Here is a 19,393-nt window from a genome sequence, read left to right as displayed (position 1 = left end):
GCAATAATATTCATATTCCAGTGATCTATTTTAATACACGTGCATTGGTTTCTTTATATTCTTTCACCCAGTGATACACTGCCCCAAGTTGCAGTCTCCAAAGGCACTGGTATTTAATCGCCCCAATATAACAGACAGAGATCTGGTAGCGGGGCATCCTCTGTAAGAACTTCAGAGCTCTGGAAAGCCTTCTCACACTTGGTTCTAAGTAGCTGAGATTTGCTGCGTAATAGGGCATGCTGCGGGGCCCATTTGTTTTACCTGGCCTTTGAAGAGAGGGAGAAGGATTGAGGTATAGGCTGATGTATGTGGGTGTTAATATTTGATTATCAACTACTGTCTGGTAGAAGGTGTGAGCTGACTGAATTGCATTTTGTTTTTGTAATTTTAAATAATTGGAAGGATGGTCAGAGATTGTATATGGACACTTTTAATTTTTTTTATTGAAAGGAAAAAGGAAATGTTATATCTGGGTCTCAATTTCCAACTGAGTAGATGTATTAATGAGAGAATCTCAAACTGTTGGGTCAGATGAAGACCCAAATGTTGAGATATTTATCCATTTGTTAGCCAAACTATTTAAAATTCTTGCATTTATTAAATGTAACAAGAAATCTAAAGCAAATAGGTTCTCATGAGATTTCTGCCTATTCAAAAAGAGCTAGAATACAACAAGAGCAACCTTTCTACAGTATGTTTTGATGCTTGAACTTCAGTCCCAGCTGGAACCAAGTAGTTCATAGGTCTGAAAAAATCAAAAATAATAATTGCCTCATAGTTTAGAGCCACAATAAAATTTTGGGTCATCTCATTTTCCCTGCAATATAAAAGTTGAATCTCGATTCATATACTGAGCTATCAACAGTTTGGGCATATATGGACCCAGAGTTCTGACTGAAGCATGATAAAGAGAAATCTAGATATGAAATTCAGACTGCAATCCATGTTCACATGTTAAATATTTGGATTCGGGATTTTGGTTTCACTTCATCTATAATCTGAAATAATTACTCAATCATTTATATATAATAAATAGAAAAATACATATATAAATAAAGACATGATGAGGAGAAGGACATTAAAAATAACCAGACTGTAGATTGGTGATGTGGGATAGCTTTCAAAGCAGACCAGTGTTCAGGGCTACCAACTGTAGTTCCCCTTGTAGTAAGTGTATAAATTATAAGAAAGAATTTTCAATGACAAAGAAATTTGGAGTACTTACTGTCTGTAGCTGACCATAACTATTAAAATAGCAGGCATGCAGCAAAGGATGATTATGACAGCCAAAGCAAGCAATGCCCCTTCTGTGTAGCCTACAGCTTGTGCCTGCTTCTTAACATTGGCCACAACATCTGGGGTGCGGATTTCCAGAATACGTCCTCCTTGCCCAAGGTATGGCTGAAATTCTTTATTGATATCCAGCAGTTTTCCATCCAAGAACCTTCAATATTACAAAACAAAACTATTACAGCAGACCTAGTTAATTCTGTTCCGACTACTAGTCCACTGAGTTAATAACTATATGTTCTATATATACTGCTATAGTATATACCTCGTCTTTATGTACTTATGAATCTTACTATTCTTTCAGAATCCCTTTTTCAGTATTATCGTTGATGTATTTAATATTAATCTCCCCTAGAGACTGATACCTTGATGTGTTGGGGTCACCTGTTTGTCTCCATAACCCCAAGAGCTACTTCAATGGGAGTTAGGGTTAAACAAACATGACAGATTGAAGGACAGAGACCAGGCCAAAAAAATAATAATAATGCCCTGGTTGGGCATGAAGTTGACTTAATCCCATACAATATTTTGTTATGTAAACAGTAGAACAAATAAAATGCCAAATACAGATCCTTGGATCAATAGATAGCCCTCAAATAGACAGCATGATGGATATCAGGCAAAAACTATGAAAGGAGTCTGCTATAGACCACCGGACCAGGGGGATGAGGTGGATGAGGCTTTCTTCCGGCAACTCACGGAAGCTACTAGATCGCATGCCCTGATTCTCATGGGTGACTTTAATTTTCCTGATATCTGCTGGGAGAGCAATACAGCGGTGCATAGACAATCCAGGAAGTTTTTGGAAAGCGTAGGGGACAATTTCCTGGTGCAAGTGCTAGGGGAGCCAACTAGGGGGAGCGCTTTTCTTGACCTGCTGCTCACAAACCGGGTAGAATTAGTGGGGGAAGCAAAAGTGGATGGGAATCTGGGAGGCAGTGACCATGAGTTGGTTGAGTTCAGGATCCTGACGCAGGGAAGAAAGGTAAGCAGCAGGATACGGACCCTGGACTTCAGGAAAGCAGACTTTGACTCCCTCAGGGAACAGATGGCCAGGATCCCCTGGGGGACTAACATGAAAGGGAAGGGAGTCCAGGAGTGCTGGCTGTATTTCAAGGAATCCCTGTTGAGGTTACAGGGACAAACCATCCCGATGAGTCGAAAGAATAGTAAATATGGCAGGCGACCAGCTTGGCTTAATGGTGAAATCCTAGCGGATCTTAAACATAAAAAAGAAGCTTACAAGAAGTGGAAGGTTGGACATATGACCAGGGAAGAGTATAAAAATATTGCTCGGGCATGTAGGAAAGATATCAGGAGGGCCAAATCGCACCTGGAGCTGCAGCTAGCAAGAGATGTCAAGAGTAACAAGAAGGGTTTCTTCAGGTATGTTGGCAACAAGAAGAAAGCCAAGGAAAGTGTGGGCCCCTTACTGAATGAGGGAGGCAAGCTAGTGACAGAGGATGTGGAAAAAGCTAATGTACTCAATGCTTTTTTTGCTTCTGTTTTCACTAACAAGGTCAGCTCCCAGACTGCTGTGCTGGGCAACACAAAATGGGGAAGAGATGGCCAGCCCTCTGTAGAGATAGAGGTGGTTAGGGACTATTTAGAAAAGCTGGACGTGCACAAGTCCATGGGGCCGGACGAATTGCATCCGAGAGTGCTGAAGGAATTGGCGGCTGTGATTGCAGAGCCCTTGGCCATTATCTTTGAAAACTCGTGGCGAACGGGGGAAGTCCCGGATGACTGGAAAAAGGCTAATGTAGTGCCCATCTTTAAAAAAGGGAAGAAGGAGGATCCTGGGAACTACAGGCCGGTCAGCCTCACCTCAGTCCCTGGAAAAATCATGGAGCAGGTCCTCAAAGAATCAATCCTGAAGCACTTAGAGGAGAGGAAAGTGATCAGGAACAGTCAGCATGGATTCACCAAGGGAAGGTCATGCCTGACTAATCTAATCGCCTTTTATGATGAGATTACTGGTTCTGTGGATGAAGGGAAAGCAGTGGATGTATTGTTTCTTGACTTTAGCAAAGCTTTTGACACGGTCTCCCACAGCATTCTTGTCAGCAAGTTAAGGAAGTATGGGCTGGATGAATGCACTATAAGGTGGGTAGAAAGCTGGCTAGATTGTCGGGCTCAACGGGTAGTGATCAATGGCTCCATGTCTAGTTGGCAGCCGGTGTCAAGTGGAGTGCCCCAGGGGTCGGTCCTGGGGCCCGTTTTGTTCAATATCTTCATAAATGATCTGGAGGATGGTGTGGATTGCACTCTCAGCAAATTTGCGGATGATACTAAACTGGGAGGAGTGGTAGATACGCTGGAGGGGAGGGATAGGATACAGAAGGACCTAGACAAATTGGAGGATTGGGCCGAAAGAAATCTAATGAGGTTCAATAAGGATAAGTGCAGGGTCCTGCACTTAGGATGGAAGAATCCAATGCACCGCTACAGACTAGGGACCGAATGGCTCGGCAGCAGTTCTGCGGAAAAGGACCTAGGGGTGACAGTGGACGAGAAGCTGGATATGAGTCAGCAGTGTGCCCTTGTTGCCAAGAAGGCCAATGGCATTTTGGGATGTATAAGTAGGGGCATAGCGAGCAGATCGAGGGACGTGATCCCCTCTATTCGACACTGGTGAGGCCTCATCTGGAGTACTGTGTCCAGTTTTGGGCCCCACACTACAGGAAGGATGTGGATAAATTGGAAAGAGTACAACGAAGGGCAACGAAAATGATTAGGGGTCTAGAGCACATGACTTATGAGGAGAGGCTGAGGGAGCTGGGATTGTTTAGTCTGCAGAAGAGAAGAATGAGGGGGGATTTGATAGCTGCTTTCAACTACCTGAAAGGGGGTTTCAAAGAGGATGGCTCTAGACTGTTCTCAATGGTAGCAGATGACAGAACGAGGAGTAATGGTCTCAAGTTGCAATGGGGGAGGTTTAGATTGGATATTAGGAAAAACTTTTTCACTAAGAGGGTGGTGAAACACTGGAATGCGTTACCTAGGGAGGTGGTAGAATCTCCTTCCTTAGAGGTTTTTAAGGTCAGGCTTGACAAAGCCCTGGCTGGGATGATTTAACTGGGACTTGGTCCTGCTTTGAGCAGGGGGTTGGACTAGATGACCTTCTGGGGTCCCTTCTAACCCTGATATTCTATGATTCTATGATTCTATGACACTGTTGCCCTGAAGAACTGACTGTTCCAGGCTCGTTCCAAAGTTTGGGTGGGCTTTTGGAACGTGAGGACTATGTTACAACCAGAAAGTCAGCCCAAATCATCAAAGAAATAGAAAATTATAACACAAACATTCTTTGTATTAATGAATGCAGGTGGCCAGAAGCAGATATAATCAAAATGACTGCCTAGGAAGGAGTACTGCTGAAAGGGATCTGGGGGTCATAGTGGATCACAAGCTAAATATGAGTTAACAGTGTAACACTGTTGCAAAAAAAAGCAAACATCATTCTGGGATGTATTAGCAGGAGTATTGTAAGCAAGACACAAGAGGTAATTCTTTTGCTCTATCCACGCTGATTAGGCCTCAACTGGAGTATTATGTCCAGTTCTGGGTACCACATTTCAGGTAAGATGTGGACAAATTGGAGAAAGTCCAAAAAAGAGCAACAAAAATGATTAAAGGTCTAGAAAACATGACCTATGAGGAAAGATTGAAAAAATTGGGTTTGTTTTAGTCTGGAGGAGAGAAGACTGAGAAGGGGACATGATAACAGTTTTCAAGTACATAAAAGGTTTTTATAAGGAGGAGGGAGTAAAATTGTTCTTCTTAACCTCTTAGGGTAGGACAAGAAGCAATGGGCTTAAATTGCAGCAAGGGAGGTTTAGGTTGGACATTAGGAAAAAAGTCCTAATTGTCAGAGTGGTTAAGCACTGGAATAAATTGCTTAGGGAGGTGGTGGAATCTCCTCCATCATTGGGATTTTTAAGAGCAGGTTGGACAAACGCCTGTTAGAGATGGTCTAGATAATACTTAGTCCTGCCTTGAGTGCAGGGGACTGGACTGGATGACCTCTCAAGGTCCCTTCCAGTTCTATGATTCTATGAAAATGAAAAACAACAATTAAAACTGATTTTACCCATGAAATCCAGATGGAGGAAGAGAAGGAGTTGCCTTGATCTTGAATGTTGATTCACAAAGAGCAATTTTAGACTGGTAATCAGTTAATGGCAAAATTGTACAGGCAAGTTTTCAGACACTGTCATTCAATGTTATACTCTAATGAATGAATACGACAAGGATGATCATGCTACTTGTTATAATATTCTTCAGGGCTTCATCAGCAAAGTCCCATAACATGATATTCTCATTGTTTTTGGCAATATGAATGCTATGGTGGGGACAGACAATCATGGCATAATTGCACACATGGAACTGGCTTCCATCAAAATTATGGCAAGTGTTTTCTTGAATTATGTCAGTTGAATCACTTTATTATTAGAGGTTTCAGAGTAGCAGTCATGTATGTCTTTATCCGCAAAAAGAAAAGGAGGTGCCACAAGTCCTCCTTTTCTTTTTATTATTAGAGGGACATGCTTTCCTCATAAAGAGAACCAGAAAACAACACGGACCTCACCTGACAGCATTACTAAAAATAAAATAGATCATTTTTGTACATACAAAATTCTAATCATCACTTCAAGATGTCTGCATATTCAATGGGGCATATGTAGACAGTGATCATCAACCATGTATTGCCACCATGAAAATGAAATGGAGTAAATTATGAGTAAAGAAAATTGAAAGAAAGATTAACATAATTAAGCTTGGGGATGAACAAATAAGGAATGTTTCTGAATTACAGCATTCAAACAAAGCTTTCAAATATGGCAGAAACAGTATTTAAATGATAAAGAAATGTCATGGGAAGCCATTAGCATTAGCAGAGACCATCTTGAATCTAGCAAAGGTAGAAAGGAAGAGTGGACCATTAAGGCCATGTGGGATGTTACTGCATAAAGAAAACAAGCTAAGTTAAATCTACTCAATGCCTTAAGGCCAAAGTAAGGTAAACAATGAAAAGAGGAATACAGAGATAAAGAAGTAAAAAAAAAAGATCAGCCAGAAAAAGCATATATCAATAGATAGACACTGGAAACAGAAACAGACTATGACTGTGACTGTGTAACTTAGTTTCTCTAGGGAAATGCTCTATATGCTCAGGTGGGGGATGGCTGACGCAGGAACCTGTTCAAGCTAGTTGATAGTACCTGCTCTGTCAAGAGAATTCTTAGCTGAGCAGTTGTGTCCAGATTCCTGAGTGGCATGCAAAGGGGCTGGAATGGGGGGGAATAAATGCCCACAATCTTTAAAATACTTTAACTACATTAAGTAGAGCACTATCATACATTTTAAAGTTAGTTTGGGACTCATGAAAGTTGCCAGTCTGACATCAGTGTAAACTGAGTGCTCTATTTATTCAGAGAATGTACAGTGTAAAATTGACATCATGCCACGACATATTTTCAACCCTCTTCTGGAAGAAGTACAACTACTGTAGTATAATGCATGCAGTGTAGTCGTAGCCGTGTTGGTCCCACCCAGGATGTTAGAGAGACAACATGGATGAGGTAATATCTTTTACTAGATGAAGTTCTGTTGGTGAGAGAGACAAGCTTTCAAAGAAGAGTTCTGTGTGGCTCAAAAGCCTGTCTCTTTCTGCTGAGATTTTCACCAAGAAACCAATTGAGATAACCTTGTCCATTACACATTGGCTACATCTTATTAGCTCATTTTACATATGTCATCAAAATAGCCATCAGATGACAGTACAATTTGATCACAACCAACACTGACTGACATTATAAATTCGGGACTGTTGGCTTCTGACTATTAGTAGAAAACTATAACAACACAGGTACAAAAATAGACAAAGGAGTTTGCCAGGGTAGTTTTAGACATTACTGGAAATTAGAGTTAATTATCAGGGACTACATTCTACTATCATTACTCGAAATGTACAGTAACTACAGATGTATAATGTATAGTATAAAAGTATAATTTTGGACCAAAGTTAACAAACTGGTGTATTTTGATACACTGAAAAAAAGCAAAATAAATGTTGCTGAAACAAGAAATGGCATTGTTTAGGGGCGAGGTTGTAGTTTTGTAAGCTGATCTGAGTAAGGGGCAGCATATGGCTATGCTATTCAAGGAGTGCACCAGGAAATTAATTGTGATTGAAAGTCACAATTAATTCTCCACTTACTGTACAGGAATAGGCCTGTTCAAAAATTTTCCATGTTAATTGTTTTTCTATTAAAAATTGTGGTTTTGATTAAACTACAAATTAAAATTGTCACAAAGAGTATCTGCTTTTCACAGAAAAATATTTTTTAATCAAAATGTTTTGGCCTAAGGCTCAAATGGCCATCTAATCGTGGTCAGGTTCTGAGCAAACTCCCATTGACAACAACGGGCACTGGCAGCCATTTTGATAGAGGAAAGTTGCACATGGTCTTCAGTGTAATAGAAAATTATTCCTCAGGGGTCCTGCTGAAGTTATGAACAGTAATGCAAAAAAAGTACCATTAATCAAAAATACCTTCATATGCAATCTATGCATATGAATCCCATTGAGTTTAAACTCTAAATGAAGTTTGAAGTGTCTGTGTTATTACATTATTAAGATCATTTGAGATACAGAAACAACCTGCTCCTGGGCACTAAATTTCTTAAAGGACCAATTTTTAAAATTAATTTTAACTGAAACTAGTTAACTTTTACATGTAAAATCTCAGAATATTCATTCTAAAAAAATAAAAAAGTGCTATATTTTTTGGGAGGATATGCTGTTTTCTTCATATACAACAAAGTGGTAGAATCCTTGCTTATGTGCAATGTTCAGCTAAGCATGAACTATGGAAACATGAGCAGTGCTTCCATAATACTATCTTGGTAATAGAATAATGATTAATCATACATTGATCCATTAACTCCTTCAAAAGTTCCACCAGAGGTCTTTAGAATAACATTTTCTTTAAGAAAGAATACTTTGTCCTTTTTATTACAATATTTTACTAAAATTCATAACAAAGCATTTGGCCCATTTTCAGATAATGTGTTTGTTTTTAGTAATTTAGCAAAAGTAATTTACCCTTACCTAAACAGAATCTACAATATGAATGTTGAAAATGCAAGCATACTGGAGACCAGTGCTCTAATTCTTCATTTGAACACTAGATGTCACTGGTGTATGGTAGACGTCCTCTGTGTTGATGAAGAATATGCAAGTATTCAGCTTTGCCAGTATTATACCTCTGGGAAACTTTAACACTGTCTCAGTTAAGATTCTGTTAACATTTTCTTTACAAATCCTTATTTTAAGAAGTTCATAACTCAACCATACACATTCACTACATGGCATACTGCAAAAGGGCTCAGATGGGTGAATTTTTTAAATGCAGGATATTTGTAAGGTGAATAGATATGTGATAGGATTGGGCCAGATGGCTACAGGAGAGTGATTTTTTTCTCCCACAGTTTTAGATTTTATTTTTTATGTACAGAAATATGTAAGTCCAGTACATGATAGAAGGCAGATATATTAGCCCCAGGTTAAGTAGGTCCCTGTTCCCTGGGTAAGGTAACAGGGAAGGTTCCAGAACAATCAGGAACTTTCTGGAAACAATTAAGGCAGACAGGCTGATTAGAATACCTGCCGCTAATCAAGAAGCTGCTAGAATCAATTAAGGCAGGCTAAACAGGGCACCTGGCTTTAAAAAGGAGCTCACTTCAGTTTGTGGTGCGCGTGCGAGGAGCTGGGAGCAAGAGGCGCAAGAAGCTGAGAGTGAAAAGGCATATTACTGGAAGACTGAGAAGTACAAGTATTATCAGACACCAGGAGGAAGGTCCTGTAGTGAGAATAAAGAAGGTGTTGGGAGGAGGCCATGGGGAAGTAGCCCAGGGAGTTGTAGCTGTCACACAACTGTTACAGGAGCTACTGTATAAAGCTAAAAGAAAAGGAGTACTTGTGGCACCTTAGAGACTAACAAATTTATTAGAGCATAAGCTTTCGTGAGCTACAGCTCACTTCATCGGATACATCGGATGAAGTGAGCTGTAGCTCACGAAAGCTTATGCTCTAATAAATTTGTTAGTCTCTAAGGTGCCACAAGTACTCCTTTTCTTTTTGCGAATACAGACTAACACGGCTGCTACTCTGAAACCTGTATAAAGCTACAATCCACAGAGCCCTGGGCTGGAACCCAGAGTAGAGGGTGGGCCCAAGTTCCCCCCCATCCGTCCATCCCCCCTACTCCCTACTTAATACCAGAAGAGTTGAACTGGACTGTGGGTTCCACCAGAAGGGAAGGTCTTTGGCCTGTTCCCCGATCCACTAGGTGGATCAACAGAGACTGCAGGGACTTCCCCATGCTGGCCAGTGAACAGCAGATTTGACCCACAAAAGTGGCCAAACTGAGGGCTGCTGTGAACCTCTGAGGTGAGAAAATCCACCAATAAGCGCAGGACCCACCAAGGCAGAGGAAGAACTTTGTCACAGATATAAGAGAATTTTCGATAGATTACAATCCTTTTAGTGCACTAATAAATAAAAAAAACCCTGTAATTAAAATATGCTGGTATTTTCAGTCCAAATAGTTTAAATGGTTTCATTGTTTTTTAGTCATTTGTGGAGGAAATAATTTGATTCAGTTGCTGCTATACTTTAGAATAACCTCAAATAGATTTTCTATACTTACTGTGCATTCACAAGACAGCACACAGGCCAAGACAGATCATATATTTAACCCATATTGATCACAAGAGTTCTGAAGAAGATCGTGCAGTCCTCATTACGCATAAGCATTATAATGATTAGCATATGTAAAAATCACCCATTGGTCTGAGAAATTCTTACTGTGCCCAACTGGCAATGAGCAGCATTGGTTAAAGTTTAAATTTTACACAAATTTCAGATTTTACTGGCTTTTGTTTATGCAAGTCTGATCTTATATGTTATTTGAACAGATTTTGAGTGTGAACGATTAAATGCAACCTGAAAAATTACTACGGTGATACCACATCTGCTCTAGCCAATACCTGAGATGCTGAACTGCATTGACCCTCCCAGTCTAACTTTGAGACTAGCTGGAGACTGGAGCAGTAGTGTAAGTTAGACAGCCTTGACGCTGCCCTAACTTGTGTCCAGCTCCTAATAGCCCTTAGATCCATTTTGGCAGCAAGAGATGACAGGATACCTCAGCCACTTCCCTCTTGTACAAGCCATGCTCTTTGTGGCAGGGGGATAGTATAGGAATTGCTATTGTGGCTCTAAGTCACCTGAAAATTCATCACATATGGGGAATCTTTAGGGTACCAGATCTGCTGACACATATGCCAGGGTCATATCCCAATATTCATTAATAGACCCAATTAAAGATTCTTTTCTGAAATTGACAGGTAAAAGCGGGAGCCTTCTATTAACGCTCAAAATGTAGATTAAAGCCAGTGATCCAATTATGGATCATATACAGAATTACACTATACGTATTGTAAGTTAATGTTTAGTAAAGGATCACTGAAGGACATATGAAAGCATTTTCCCATACTCAAATAATAATTTTGTATGAATGCTAAAACTACAAATGAGCAAACTCATGGGCTAAATAGGAACTGTTCTGAATGTTCTCCCTGCCTCCTATATTAAAATATGAACCTCTTCCAAGATTTGGGAAATACTGGATTAGGCAGACTCCAGTACCATCCCATAACTTCTACCATTGGCCACCTTCATCTCTGTATTTAAATAGTGACTTGACGTGTTTCTCTATTTCTGAGTATTACCCCCTGGCACCTGCTGTTTATTACACAGGGTTCCCTGCCACCATGAATCCTTCTTCTGGTAGGATCCTGAACTCCCTGTGAAGATCATTCTTAGTTGGAGGTCATGGGGTGGTTATTAAACCTGGCAATCTCTTTCCAATGGGAGAAGGACTACTAATATTGCCTCTGAAGACATCCCACTGCATGGTGGGGAAGAATCACTGAACCTCCCTGTTAAAAGCCCAAATACAGGTAGGAAGGTTGCGGTTTTAGGGAGGGAGTTTCTCTTTAGATTTGAATAAGCATCAGAGCTTATCTGAACCAAAGCTTTTGAGATTCACCTATCACTAATTAAAACATGGTAATGCTTCCGATTTCAAGTAATGAAACTCTCACTTCATTTCTCTCCTTTACTTTACTAAGATGATGCTCATTCACCTCTACCCCAAGGGCAGGAAAGCATTCTCCAGGATTTTGCTGATTTAAATTTTTAAAAGCTTTAAAAGGAAAAAAAATACACTGACTATGGAGGCACATGAAGCATTTTAACTAGGTTCCTTCCACAGCTAGTATTATCCTGTAGCAGTACAAACTGGAAAAGCTAATGCTTTTTACATGCCTGAAAATTTGCATTTTAACCTCTCAGATATACAGTACTGTATATCCAAGTCTGGACTACAAAATACATTTCTGTACTTTCAATGGACCCTGACATAAATATGGCCAAATTTTCTGCCCACACAAGGGCATTGTGTCAGCAAAAATCCACACGGTGTGCACAAAACCGTAATTGCCCACATGCACATGCATTGGCTCACTTTGTATGTAGGTAGATTAAGGCAGGATCTTGCATTACCACATTTGGAATCCAAGTCTGGGCTACAGATACTGGGCTACAAGGCTCTACAAAGGCTGTCACAATCATCATGATAGCTAGAGCACACACTATCTACAGGAAGTATGTTCAGATTGGTTTGCACGTGGCAGAGCCATTCTCTAACTTCCCAAGACTCCCAAGAATTTCACCGTCAAATGTGGTCCTCTGGGATGAAAGAGTCAAGGGACAGAGGCAATAAAGAGTTGGGGGGGGCGGTCAACTGTGGGCCACATTTAATTTGAATGAATCCCACATGCAAATACCTCTCTATCCATAATGGAGGGGCCAGATTATCCCACCAGTTGTGGACACAACTCCCATTGGCTTTGCTGAGAGTTGAATGCAACTGATGAGGTAATTGGGCCCTGGGTTCTTCTCGGGGGATTTGACAAGCACTCATTTTATGGGTACAGCAACAGATCACTTCTGTACTTCCTCAGTGGACCTGTAACAAGCACCCAATGATTATCAAGTGGGTCAGTCTAATTCAGGCACTGTATCTAATCCCTGTATCCATCCATCATGCAACTATTTGCTTCACCCTGCCTGTTCTATCATCCATTTGTCTCTATGGCACACATTAAATGGATTTAAAACGGTTGATAGGTCTCCCAAATGTAACTGTAAAAACTTAACACTTTTATCAATGATATGGAACAAAACATAAAATCATCACTGATACAGTTTGCAGATGACAAAAAAAATTGAGGGAATGTTAAAGAAAGAAGGGGACAGGTCACAAATACAGAACAAATCTGGATTTCTTGCTTAACTGGGTGCAAGGAAACAATATGAGTTTCACAAAAAGAAAAGCAGTACTTGTGGCACCTTAGAGACTAACAAATTTATTAGAGCACAAGTACTGCTTTTCTTTTTGCGAATACAGACTAACACGGCTGCTACTCTGAAACCTGTCAATATGAGTTTCAGTATGACTCAACGTAAAGTCATAAATCTAGGAAGAAAGAAAGCAGTTTATAGTTTGTTGATGGGAGGCTCAATCTTGGGAAGCAGACTCTGAAAGAGATTTTGGAGGTGTGGTGAAAGATCAGCTGACTATGAGCTCCCTGTATGATGCTAAAAGGGCTAACAAGATACTTGGATGCTTAAACAAGTGAATATCAAGTAGGAGCACAGAGATTATGTTACTTCTGGAGTTGGTATTGTTACAACTACTATCAGAATATTGTGCCCTGTTCTGGTGTCTGACGTTTAAAAACTGGAGAGGGTTCAGAGAAGAATGATTAAAGGACTGGGAAACATTCCTTATAGTTAAAGTCTCAAGGAAATTATCAAAGAGAAGATTAAGGGGTAATTTGATCACCTCTTAGTTACACTGGGAACAGAAATTAGATAATAGAGTTCTTCAGTCTAGCAAAATCCAATGGCTGGAAGCTGAAGCTTGACAAACTATACTAGAAATAAGAGACATCATTTTAACAGTCAGGGTAAATAACCATTGGAACAATTTACCAAGGGGAATGACGAATTCTGCACTGGAAATTTTAAAATCAAGATTAGATGTTTTTCTAAATGACATACTCTGGTTCAAACAAGAATTAATTTTGGAAAGTGCTCTAGCCTCTGCTATACAGAAGATCAGACTAGATGATCACACTGGTGTCTTTTGGCCTTATAATTTTTGCCTGTATGGAGCTAGGTACCTCACACTGTAATTAATCTGTACTAAGTTTAGAACACTGGAGAACAAGCCCCTTTTCAATCATGATCCAGAAGAAAGATTACGGCCTTTTGCTTTTTAGACCAGTGACAGACACAGACTGCCTTATGCCAACTCTGAATGCTCTGGTCTAACTCTCACTGGGGGAGAAGCAAACACTCAGACAAAAATGTATGAAGAAGCAGCAGACAACAGTTGATCTGGAAAGACTAGATAAGCCTTTTCCTTGCTTTCATACAAATACAGGGCTCATGGAAATACGTTTGGTATTTACTAAGATAAAAGTAATAGGTCTAAGAGGGTGATTTCTGCAGGTGGCAGAGAACGAATTTATTTATTCATATATACATTTTGATTGAACACAGTGCTTACAAAAAGTGACAGACTGATATCTCTGTAGACTATCTACTGATATACTATCTACAGGAAGTATGTTCAGACTGGTTTGCACATGGCAGAGCCATTCTCTAACTTCCAAAGACTCCCAACAACTTCACCGTCAGATGTGGTCCTCTGAGCTGAAAGAGTCAAGGGAGAGCAGCAATAAAGAGTTTAGGGGGGGCCTAAACTGTGGGCCCCATTTAATTCATTTCGTCCCATAAACTACCCCCAGCCATTACCTAGACATACCATGTCTAGAAGTGAGAAGCTAATTTAGTTTCCATGCCATTCGGTCCTTGGTTTCTGAGACTACCAAAGATAAACCAATAGTTATGTTTTTTGTGATGCTGGCAAATGTTCACCCACTTAGAGATGAATTAAGAATGTGAAGAACTTGCCATAGTGGATTAGACTAGTAGATTTCCTGCCATATTTTGTCTACAACAGCAGCCAGTACCACCTTTAAAGGAAGGTGCATCAACCCTGTAGTGAGCAATGGCACAAACTACCCAGAGGGGAAGTTCTTTCCTAACCCCATTAGTTAGTGGTTGGCTTCAGCCCTGAAGCATGAAGGTTTATAACCCCTATAATTTTTTTTAATTCTATGTAGATCCTATCCTAGATTGTGCATATTCTCACTACACATATAAATGTCTTTCCATTTAATATGTGGCAATGAACAACTGTTATATGGTAATGACTTTCAGCCACTATTAATCCAGTCTTGGATCGCCCCCCCCCCACATAAAGGTGGCCACTGGTTTCACTAGAGTGAAAAGCTCCATGAGAATCCACTCCATAATAAGCTCCTCCATCAATCCATTGAAGGTGCAGGGTTTGTCTTTGTGGAATGAGCAGCAGTAGGCAACCACAAACACCACATTTTTCCATAGATCTGTAAGAAACTTGGGAAGAATGGAATTGAAGGTTATGAATCAGCAGAAGTCCAAGGAACTGAAGGAAAATAAGGCTAGTGGGCTGCAAAACAGGCATCAAGAGTACAGACATCAGTGACAAATGATTTTAGATACTTACTTAAAAAGTTCATTCCTCATTATAGCTCGGTTTGTTTGAGGGTCAATTGCATAGACCATCAAGTCAGATTTGGAGTAATCCTCTTCTGAAAAGCCATCTCCAAATCTGCGGGCCCCAATGGACTCTACCACAACCTTTGCACCAGGAATCTGATCTTGAACATAGCGTTCCAAAATCCTGAAAATGAAATAGAGTCAGAAAGTTACAGAGATTTATTCATTCTAACAAAGACTAATAAAAACCTGAACTGTAATGTAATAGACCAAAACATTGGCTTGTAAGCTGCTAACCCTATGAGCTCTTTTCATAAAATCCCCATTCGAACATAACCTCTTAAATACTCAGCTCCTAGGAAAAACTTAGCAATGTTAGAGGAGGTCATTGCACACTGTTTCCTTAAGTCTAGCTCTTTGTATTTATGATATAGTTTGAGTTTTAAATGACTCATGGGAAATTGCAACTGTATTTTACAAATAAAACTGTCAAGCTTTTGTGGAATTATATAGTTTCAGAACTCTTTAGTTCCACCTTTACACTTGAGGGTAGTAAATTCTCTCACACACAAAAATAATATCCTCAACCATTTTCAGTGGGGTATATTATCTGGACATACAGCATGACATAACATATCAGGTACCAGTATATCTGCAACTCCTAAAGGCGTAAATAAGCTTTACAACCATGGGAGAGGTTGGAGAATTGGTCGGACAGGTTTACGACCAGAAAATAAAAATTATCTGTAAACAAATTGCAAAAGTTATACAGAAAGTGACAAAGGATGACAGATAGCTGTCTCTAAATCACTTAACCTAAGTTCAAGATCTCAGGGGCATAAAAACAATAAACTGCAGCAGATCTACTTTATTTTACTTCCAGAAAAGAAGCAATCAGTGCAAACTGCTGTACATAGTATATGGTAGTACACTCAATGAAATATCAGCTTGAATATCAATGTATCAATAGGCAAGAAAAATAAGATTCCTAAGAAATGCACTTGACTACAGCAGATAACATTTACTGACCATTTTACTAATTCTTGATGGTGACTCTTTCACTAATTTTAATAATATAATACATTTCGAATTTGAGTGTTACTGAATGTAGGTCTTGGTAAGTTGCAAATAAATTTTTGCAGAAGGTCTCACACAGAATAATATTTACTTATGCAAGAAATCCCATTGGCAGTATCAAGTGGGACTACTTGAATCAGTAAGGATTACTTGGTGTGAGCAAACATTTTAGAATCATGTACTGAGAAAACAAACAACTTTATTTTGTCATATTTTTCGGAAGTTTTCTACATAAAATTATCTATTTATGGGAAAGGCCTGAAATATTTGTTGTTACTCCTAAGTACTCATGAAAAACATATTTAGAAGGTTTGTAGAGTTTCCCCTGAAACAAGAAGGAAGCAGAGCTCATACCTACCCTGAGCAAAAATACCTAAGGCATTGCTGTTGGACACAGTAAAAGGAGGAGGAAAAGAATAACCTCTCCAAGAAATTAAAATAAAATAAAATAAAATAAAATGAATGTAAAAATAGCAAATACACATGATGTTGACATAATGAGTATCATAGTATAGGAATTTATATGGATTTATCTTATCCCTACAGAAGCATAGAAAAAGCCTTAGAAAGGATAAGATCAGTATACAAGTGAAAGTACTGTGCTCCAATTTAGCCAGTATATATGGTATGTACCTTTCCCGGTGCCAATTAAAGTTGCTGACCTGTTAGAGGAATCGACAAGCAAAAAATATTAATTTTTCGTATCAGTTTAGGTAGTCAAAACTGCATCTTTCCAGATGTGTGTTGTACTGATAAAAAATATTTAGAGCAGTTACAGCAAATAACGTATATGTAGTGAACAGATATTCTGGTCAAGAATCCAGGTAGAGTACATAATGGCAAGATATAAGAATTCTTCTTCAATTCATGGTGTTGGCAAGGGAAGAATGAAAACATCCACAAGTTCCAGGAACAGGAACAACCCTCTCAATCTTATCTGAATAAGTGATATTATAATATTATTCTATTTGATCATGTAACTCAAGTCTACAACACAATTGCAGTCTTAACTTTGCATTCCCTTATGTTTATATGCTTAGCTACATAACTGAGATATTTGCATTAACACTGACTTTTGAATGGAAATACTACATATAAAAATGTTAATTTCATGTAGCTAGTGCATTATACTTTATTTAGAGAATCATTTTAATGGGAATGAAGTATAATGAAGCAATATATGGGCTTGTAAAATTGCCCAAATGAGCAAAGCTGAGGCACAACATAGCTACAAAAGCCATACAAGTGAAGTATACTCTAAGGCCAATTCTTCAAAGGAATGCAAGAGTGAACCATAATGTGTACATGGAGTCAGACTGAAGGGTCTTCACATGGGAGTTAGGTAATGATGCTTATATTCCCATGCAAACAATACAAATCTTAATATATGCATTAAGAAAAAATATTGTTTTCTTCCTTTGTACAGTTGCATGTGGTGTGCTGGCTCTTTTTAAGCCTTCCTGGTGATACCACATGGGAAGTGTTCTCCAAGTGAATTTTGGAGCAGGTCTACAAAGTGAACAGACCCCAACAACTTTAAGGGATTCATATACATTGATCAGAGAAAAATAAAAATGTGGACTATGAGTGACTGAAATCCTTCTCTTTAAAAACACATTAGGAAAATATGTGGCGTTGTGCAATAGATGGCCTGGAAATACAAAAATGGAAAAGTTTCACCAAGCAAAATTGCTAATATAGTACTAGAACTTGTCTAGGGCACTTAGGACTGATAAAACTGTGTCAAGATAAACACTTTATTGGTTCAAATAGCTGGAAACCTTCTACTCCTGTTTTTCCCTGATAAATCATTACCACGTGTATTCAGCAAAGAAAAAAATGCTGAAAGAGCACTACTGCTAAATCACAATTTTAAAAGATTATTCACTTCCGTTCATTTCTAAGACTCCTCTACCCTTCTTTTTGTGAAAATGCCCCTGAGCTATAGCATTGTTGTAAGTTTCTGAAAAGCAAAACCCTGCAAGATATAGTTTCTAATCCAGCACCATGGGTATGCACTGGGCTGTCAAATCTGGCCAGACACAATGCAGAGTCCAAAATCAACCAAAAAAATAGCAGGTATGGATTGGAAGCTCCCACCTGTTAAGTACACTGGCAACTGATTGGCTTCAAATAAACAAGCACTCATTGACTGTGAGTATTAAATCTGCTTTGTTCTTACCTATGACACACTACTTGGCAGCTGGAATTGCAACCCTGCCACACACAGCTAATTAATGCTCCTTTAGGGCAATTTTGGTCAGTAAAGATTATGACAGTGAAAGACTAAAACCCAGAGGTAACTATAAAAACATCCAAAATATTACATGACTACAAGTGACTAAAAGAAACCCCAATTTTCTTTAAAATATTGCCCAAAGGTTTTCTTTCTTGCATGGACCAATGATTTTACTACCCAGCTCAAAAAGATCTAGAAATGTCATATATATTTTCCTTATTGATCTCATGAATCCTGATCTCATCGGTGCTAAAAATCAAACTAGTTTCTCATAGGCAGTTACATTTACCAGCACTTAATTTTCCTAGCCATGATAGGAAGACAGAGGATTGAATAAAACCATTGATTATGTTTTTGACATCCCTGTGAAGGTTGCAATGGTTAGTATTACCAGAACTTGATAATACTATGCATTATTCTCATGTATTCATGGCAGCTGTTCAAATTTACCCAGATTCTCAATCCTATTACAGAGTAGCTGTTTAAAACATTATTTGAATTGAAGAACAAACAACATAATAGTGTTTGACTATGACAAGTACACTACATACAACTGACTTTGATTGATGTTCCAAGAAATACAGTACATGTGAATTACAATAATAATTATACTTTTAGGATAAAGGCAATTTATTATATATACAAAATGGAACATTATGATGATTCAATGAAAACAAAAAGCACACATTAAAGATTGCAAAGTAGCATTTAAAGAAAATACTATTGAAAGATGTGCAAATCTCTGGAGAGTAACTTCAAAAGTAATTCAAATTTACATTTGGTACTAAAACACTGCAGTAAACTACCAACTGGCAGATTATTTTCAGCACAAAGGAGCTTCTTCTTTCACAGTATTTTAGAAACAAACACTAAAAGGCACATTTAGCAAACAATAAAAAAGTTTGTAATTAGAGATAATTTATTAGTCAACATTAATTTAAAGTGAAGTTCTAATTTGATAATTGACTATGCAGCATTAGCACCTTCTTCTCAACAGATCTGCCCCCTGCATGTGTTTAGATTCATATCTACAGATTAAG

General features: G+C 38.8%; 1 protein-coding gene across 4 annotated transcripts in view; it reads right to left on the bottom strand.

Moving 5' to 3' along the window:
* PCDH15 (protocadherin related 15) overlaps positions 1 to 19,393 on the bottom strand; it is an 811,839-nt gene that overhangs the window by 34,420 nt on the left and 758,026 nt on the right. For all 4 annotated transcript variants that reach the window (XM_043518631.1, XM_043518633.1, XM_038411063.2 and 1 more), the window contains 2 exons: positions 15,045 to 15,221; positions 1,226 to 1,444 (listed from right to left, as the gene is read on the bottom strand). In XM_043518631.1, coding sequence (XP_043374566.1) covers positions 1,226 to 1,444; positions 15,045 to 15,221 — 396 coding nt within the window. The remainder of the gene's footprint in view (positions 1 to 1,225; positions 1,445 to 15,044; positions 15,222 to 19,393) is intronic.

This window comes from Dermochelys coriacea, chromosome 7, assembly GCF_009764565.3.
Source record: "Dermochelys coriacea isolate rDerCor1 chromosome 7, rDerCor1.pri.v4, whole genome shotgun sequence".
Taxonomy (NCBI): domain Eukaryota; kingdom Metazoa; phylum Chordata; order Testudines; family Dermochelyidae; genus Dermochelys; species Dermochelys coriacea.
This window is presented reverse-complemented; position numbering and strand designations above follow the sequence as displayed.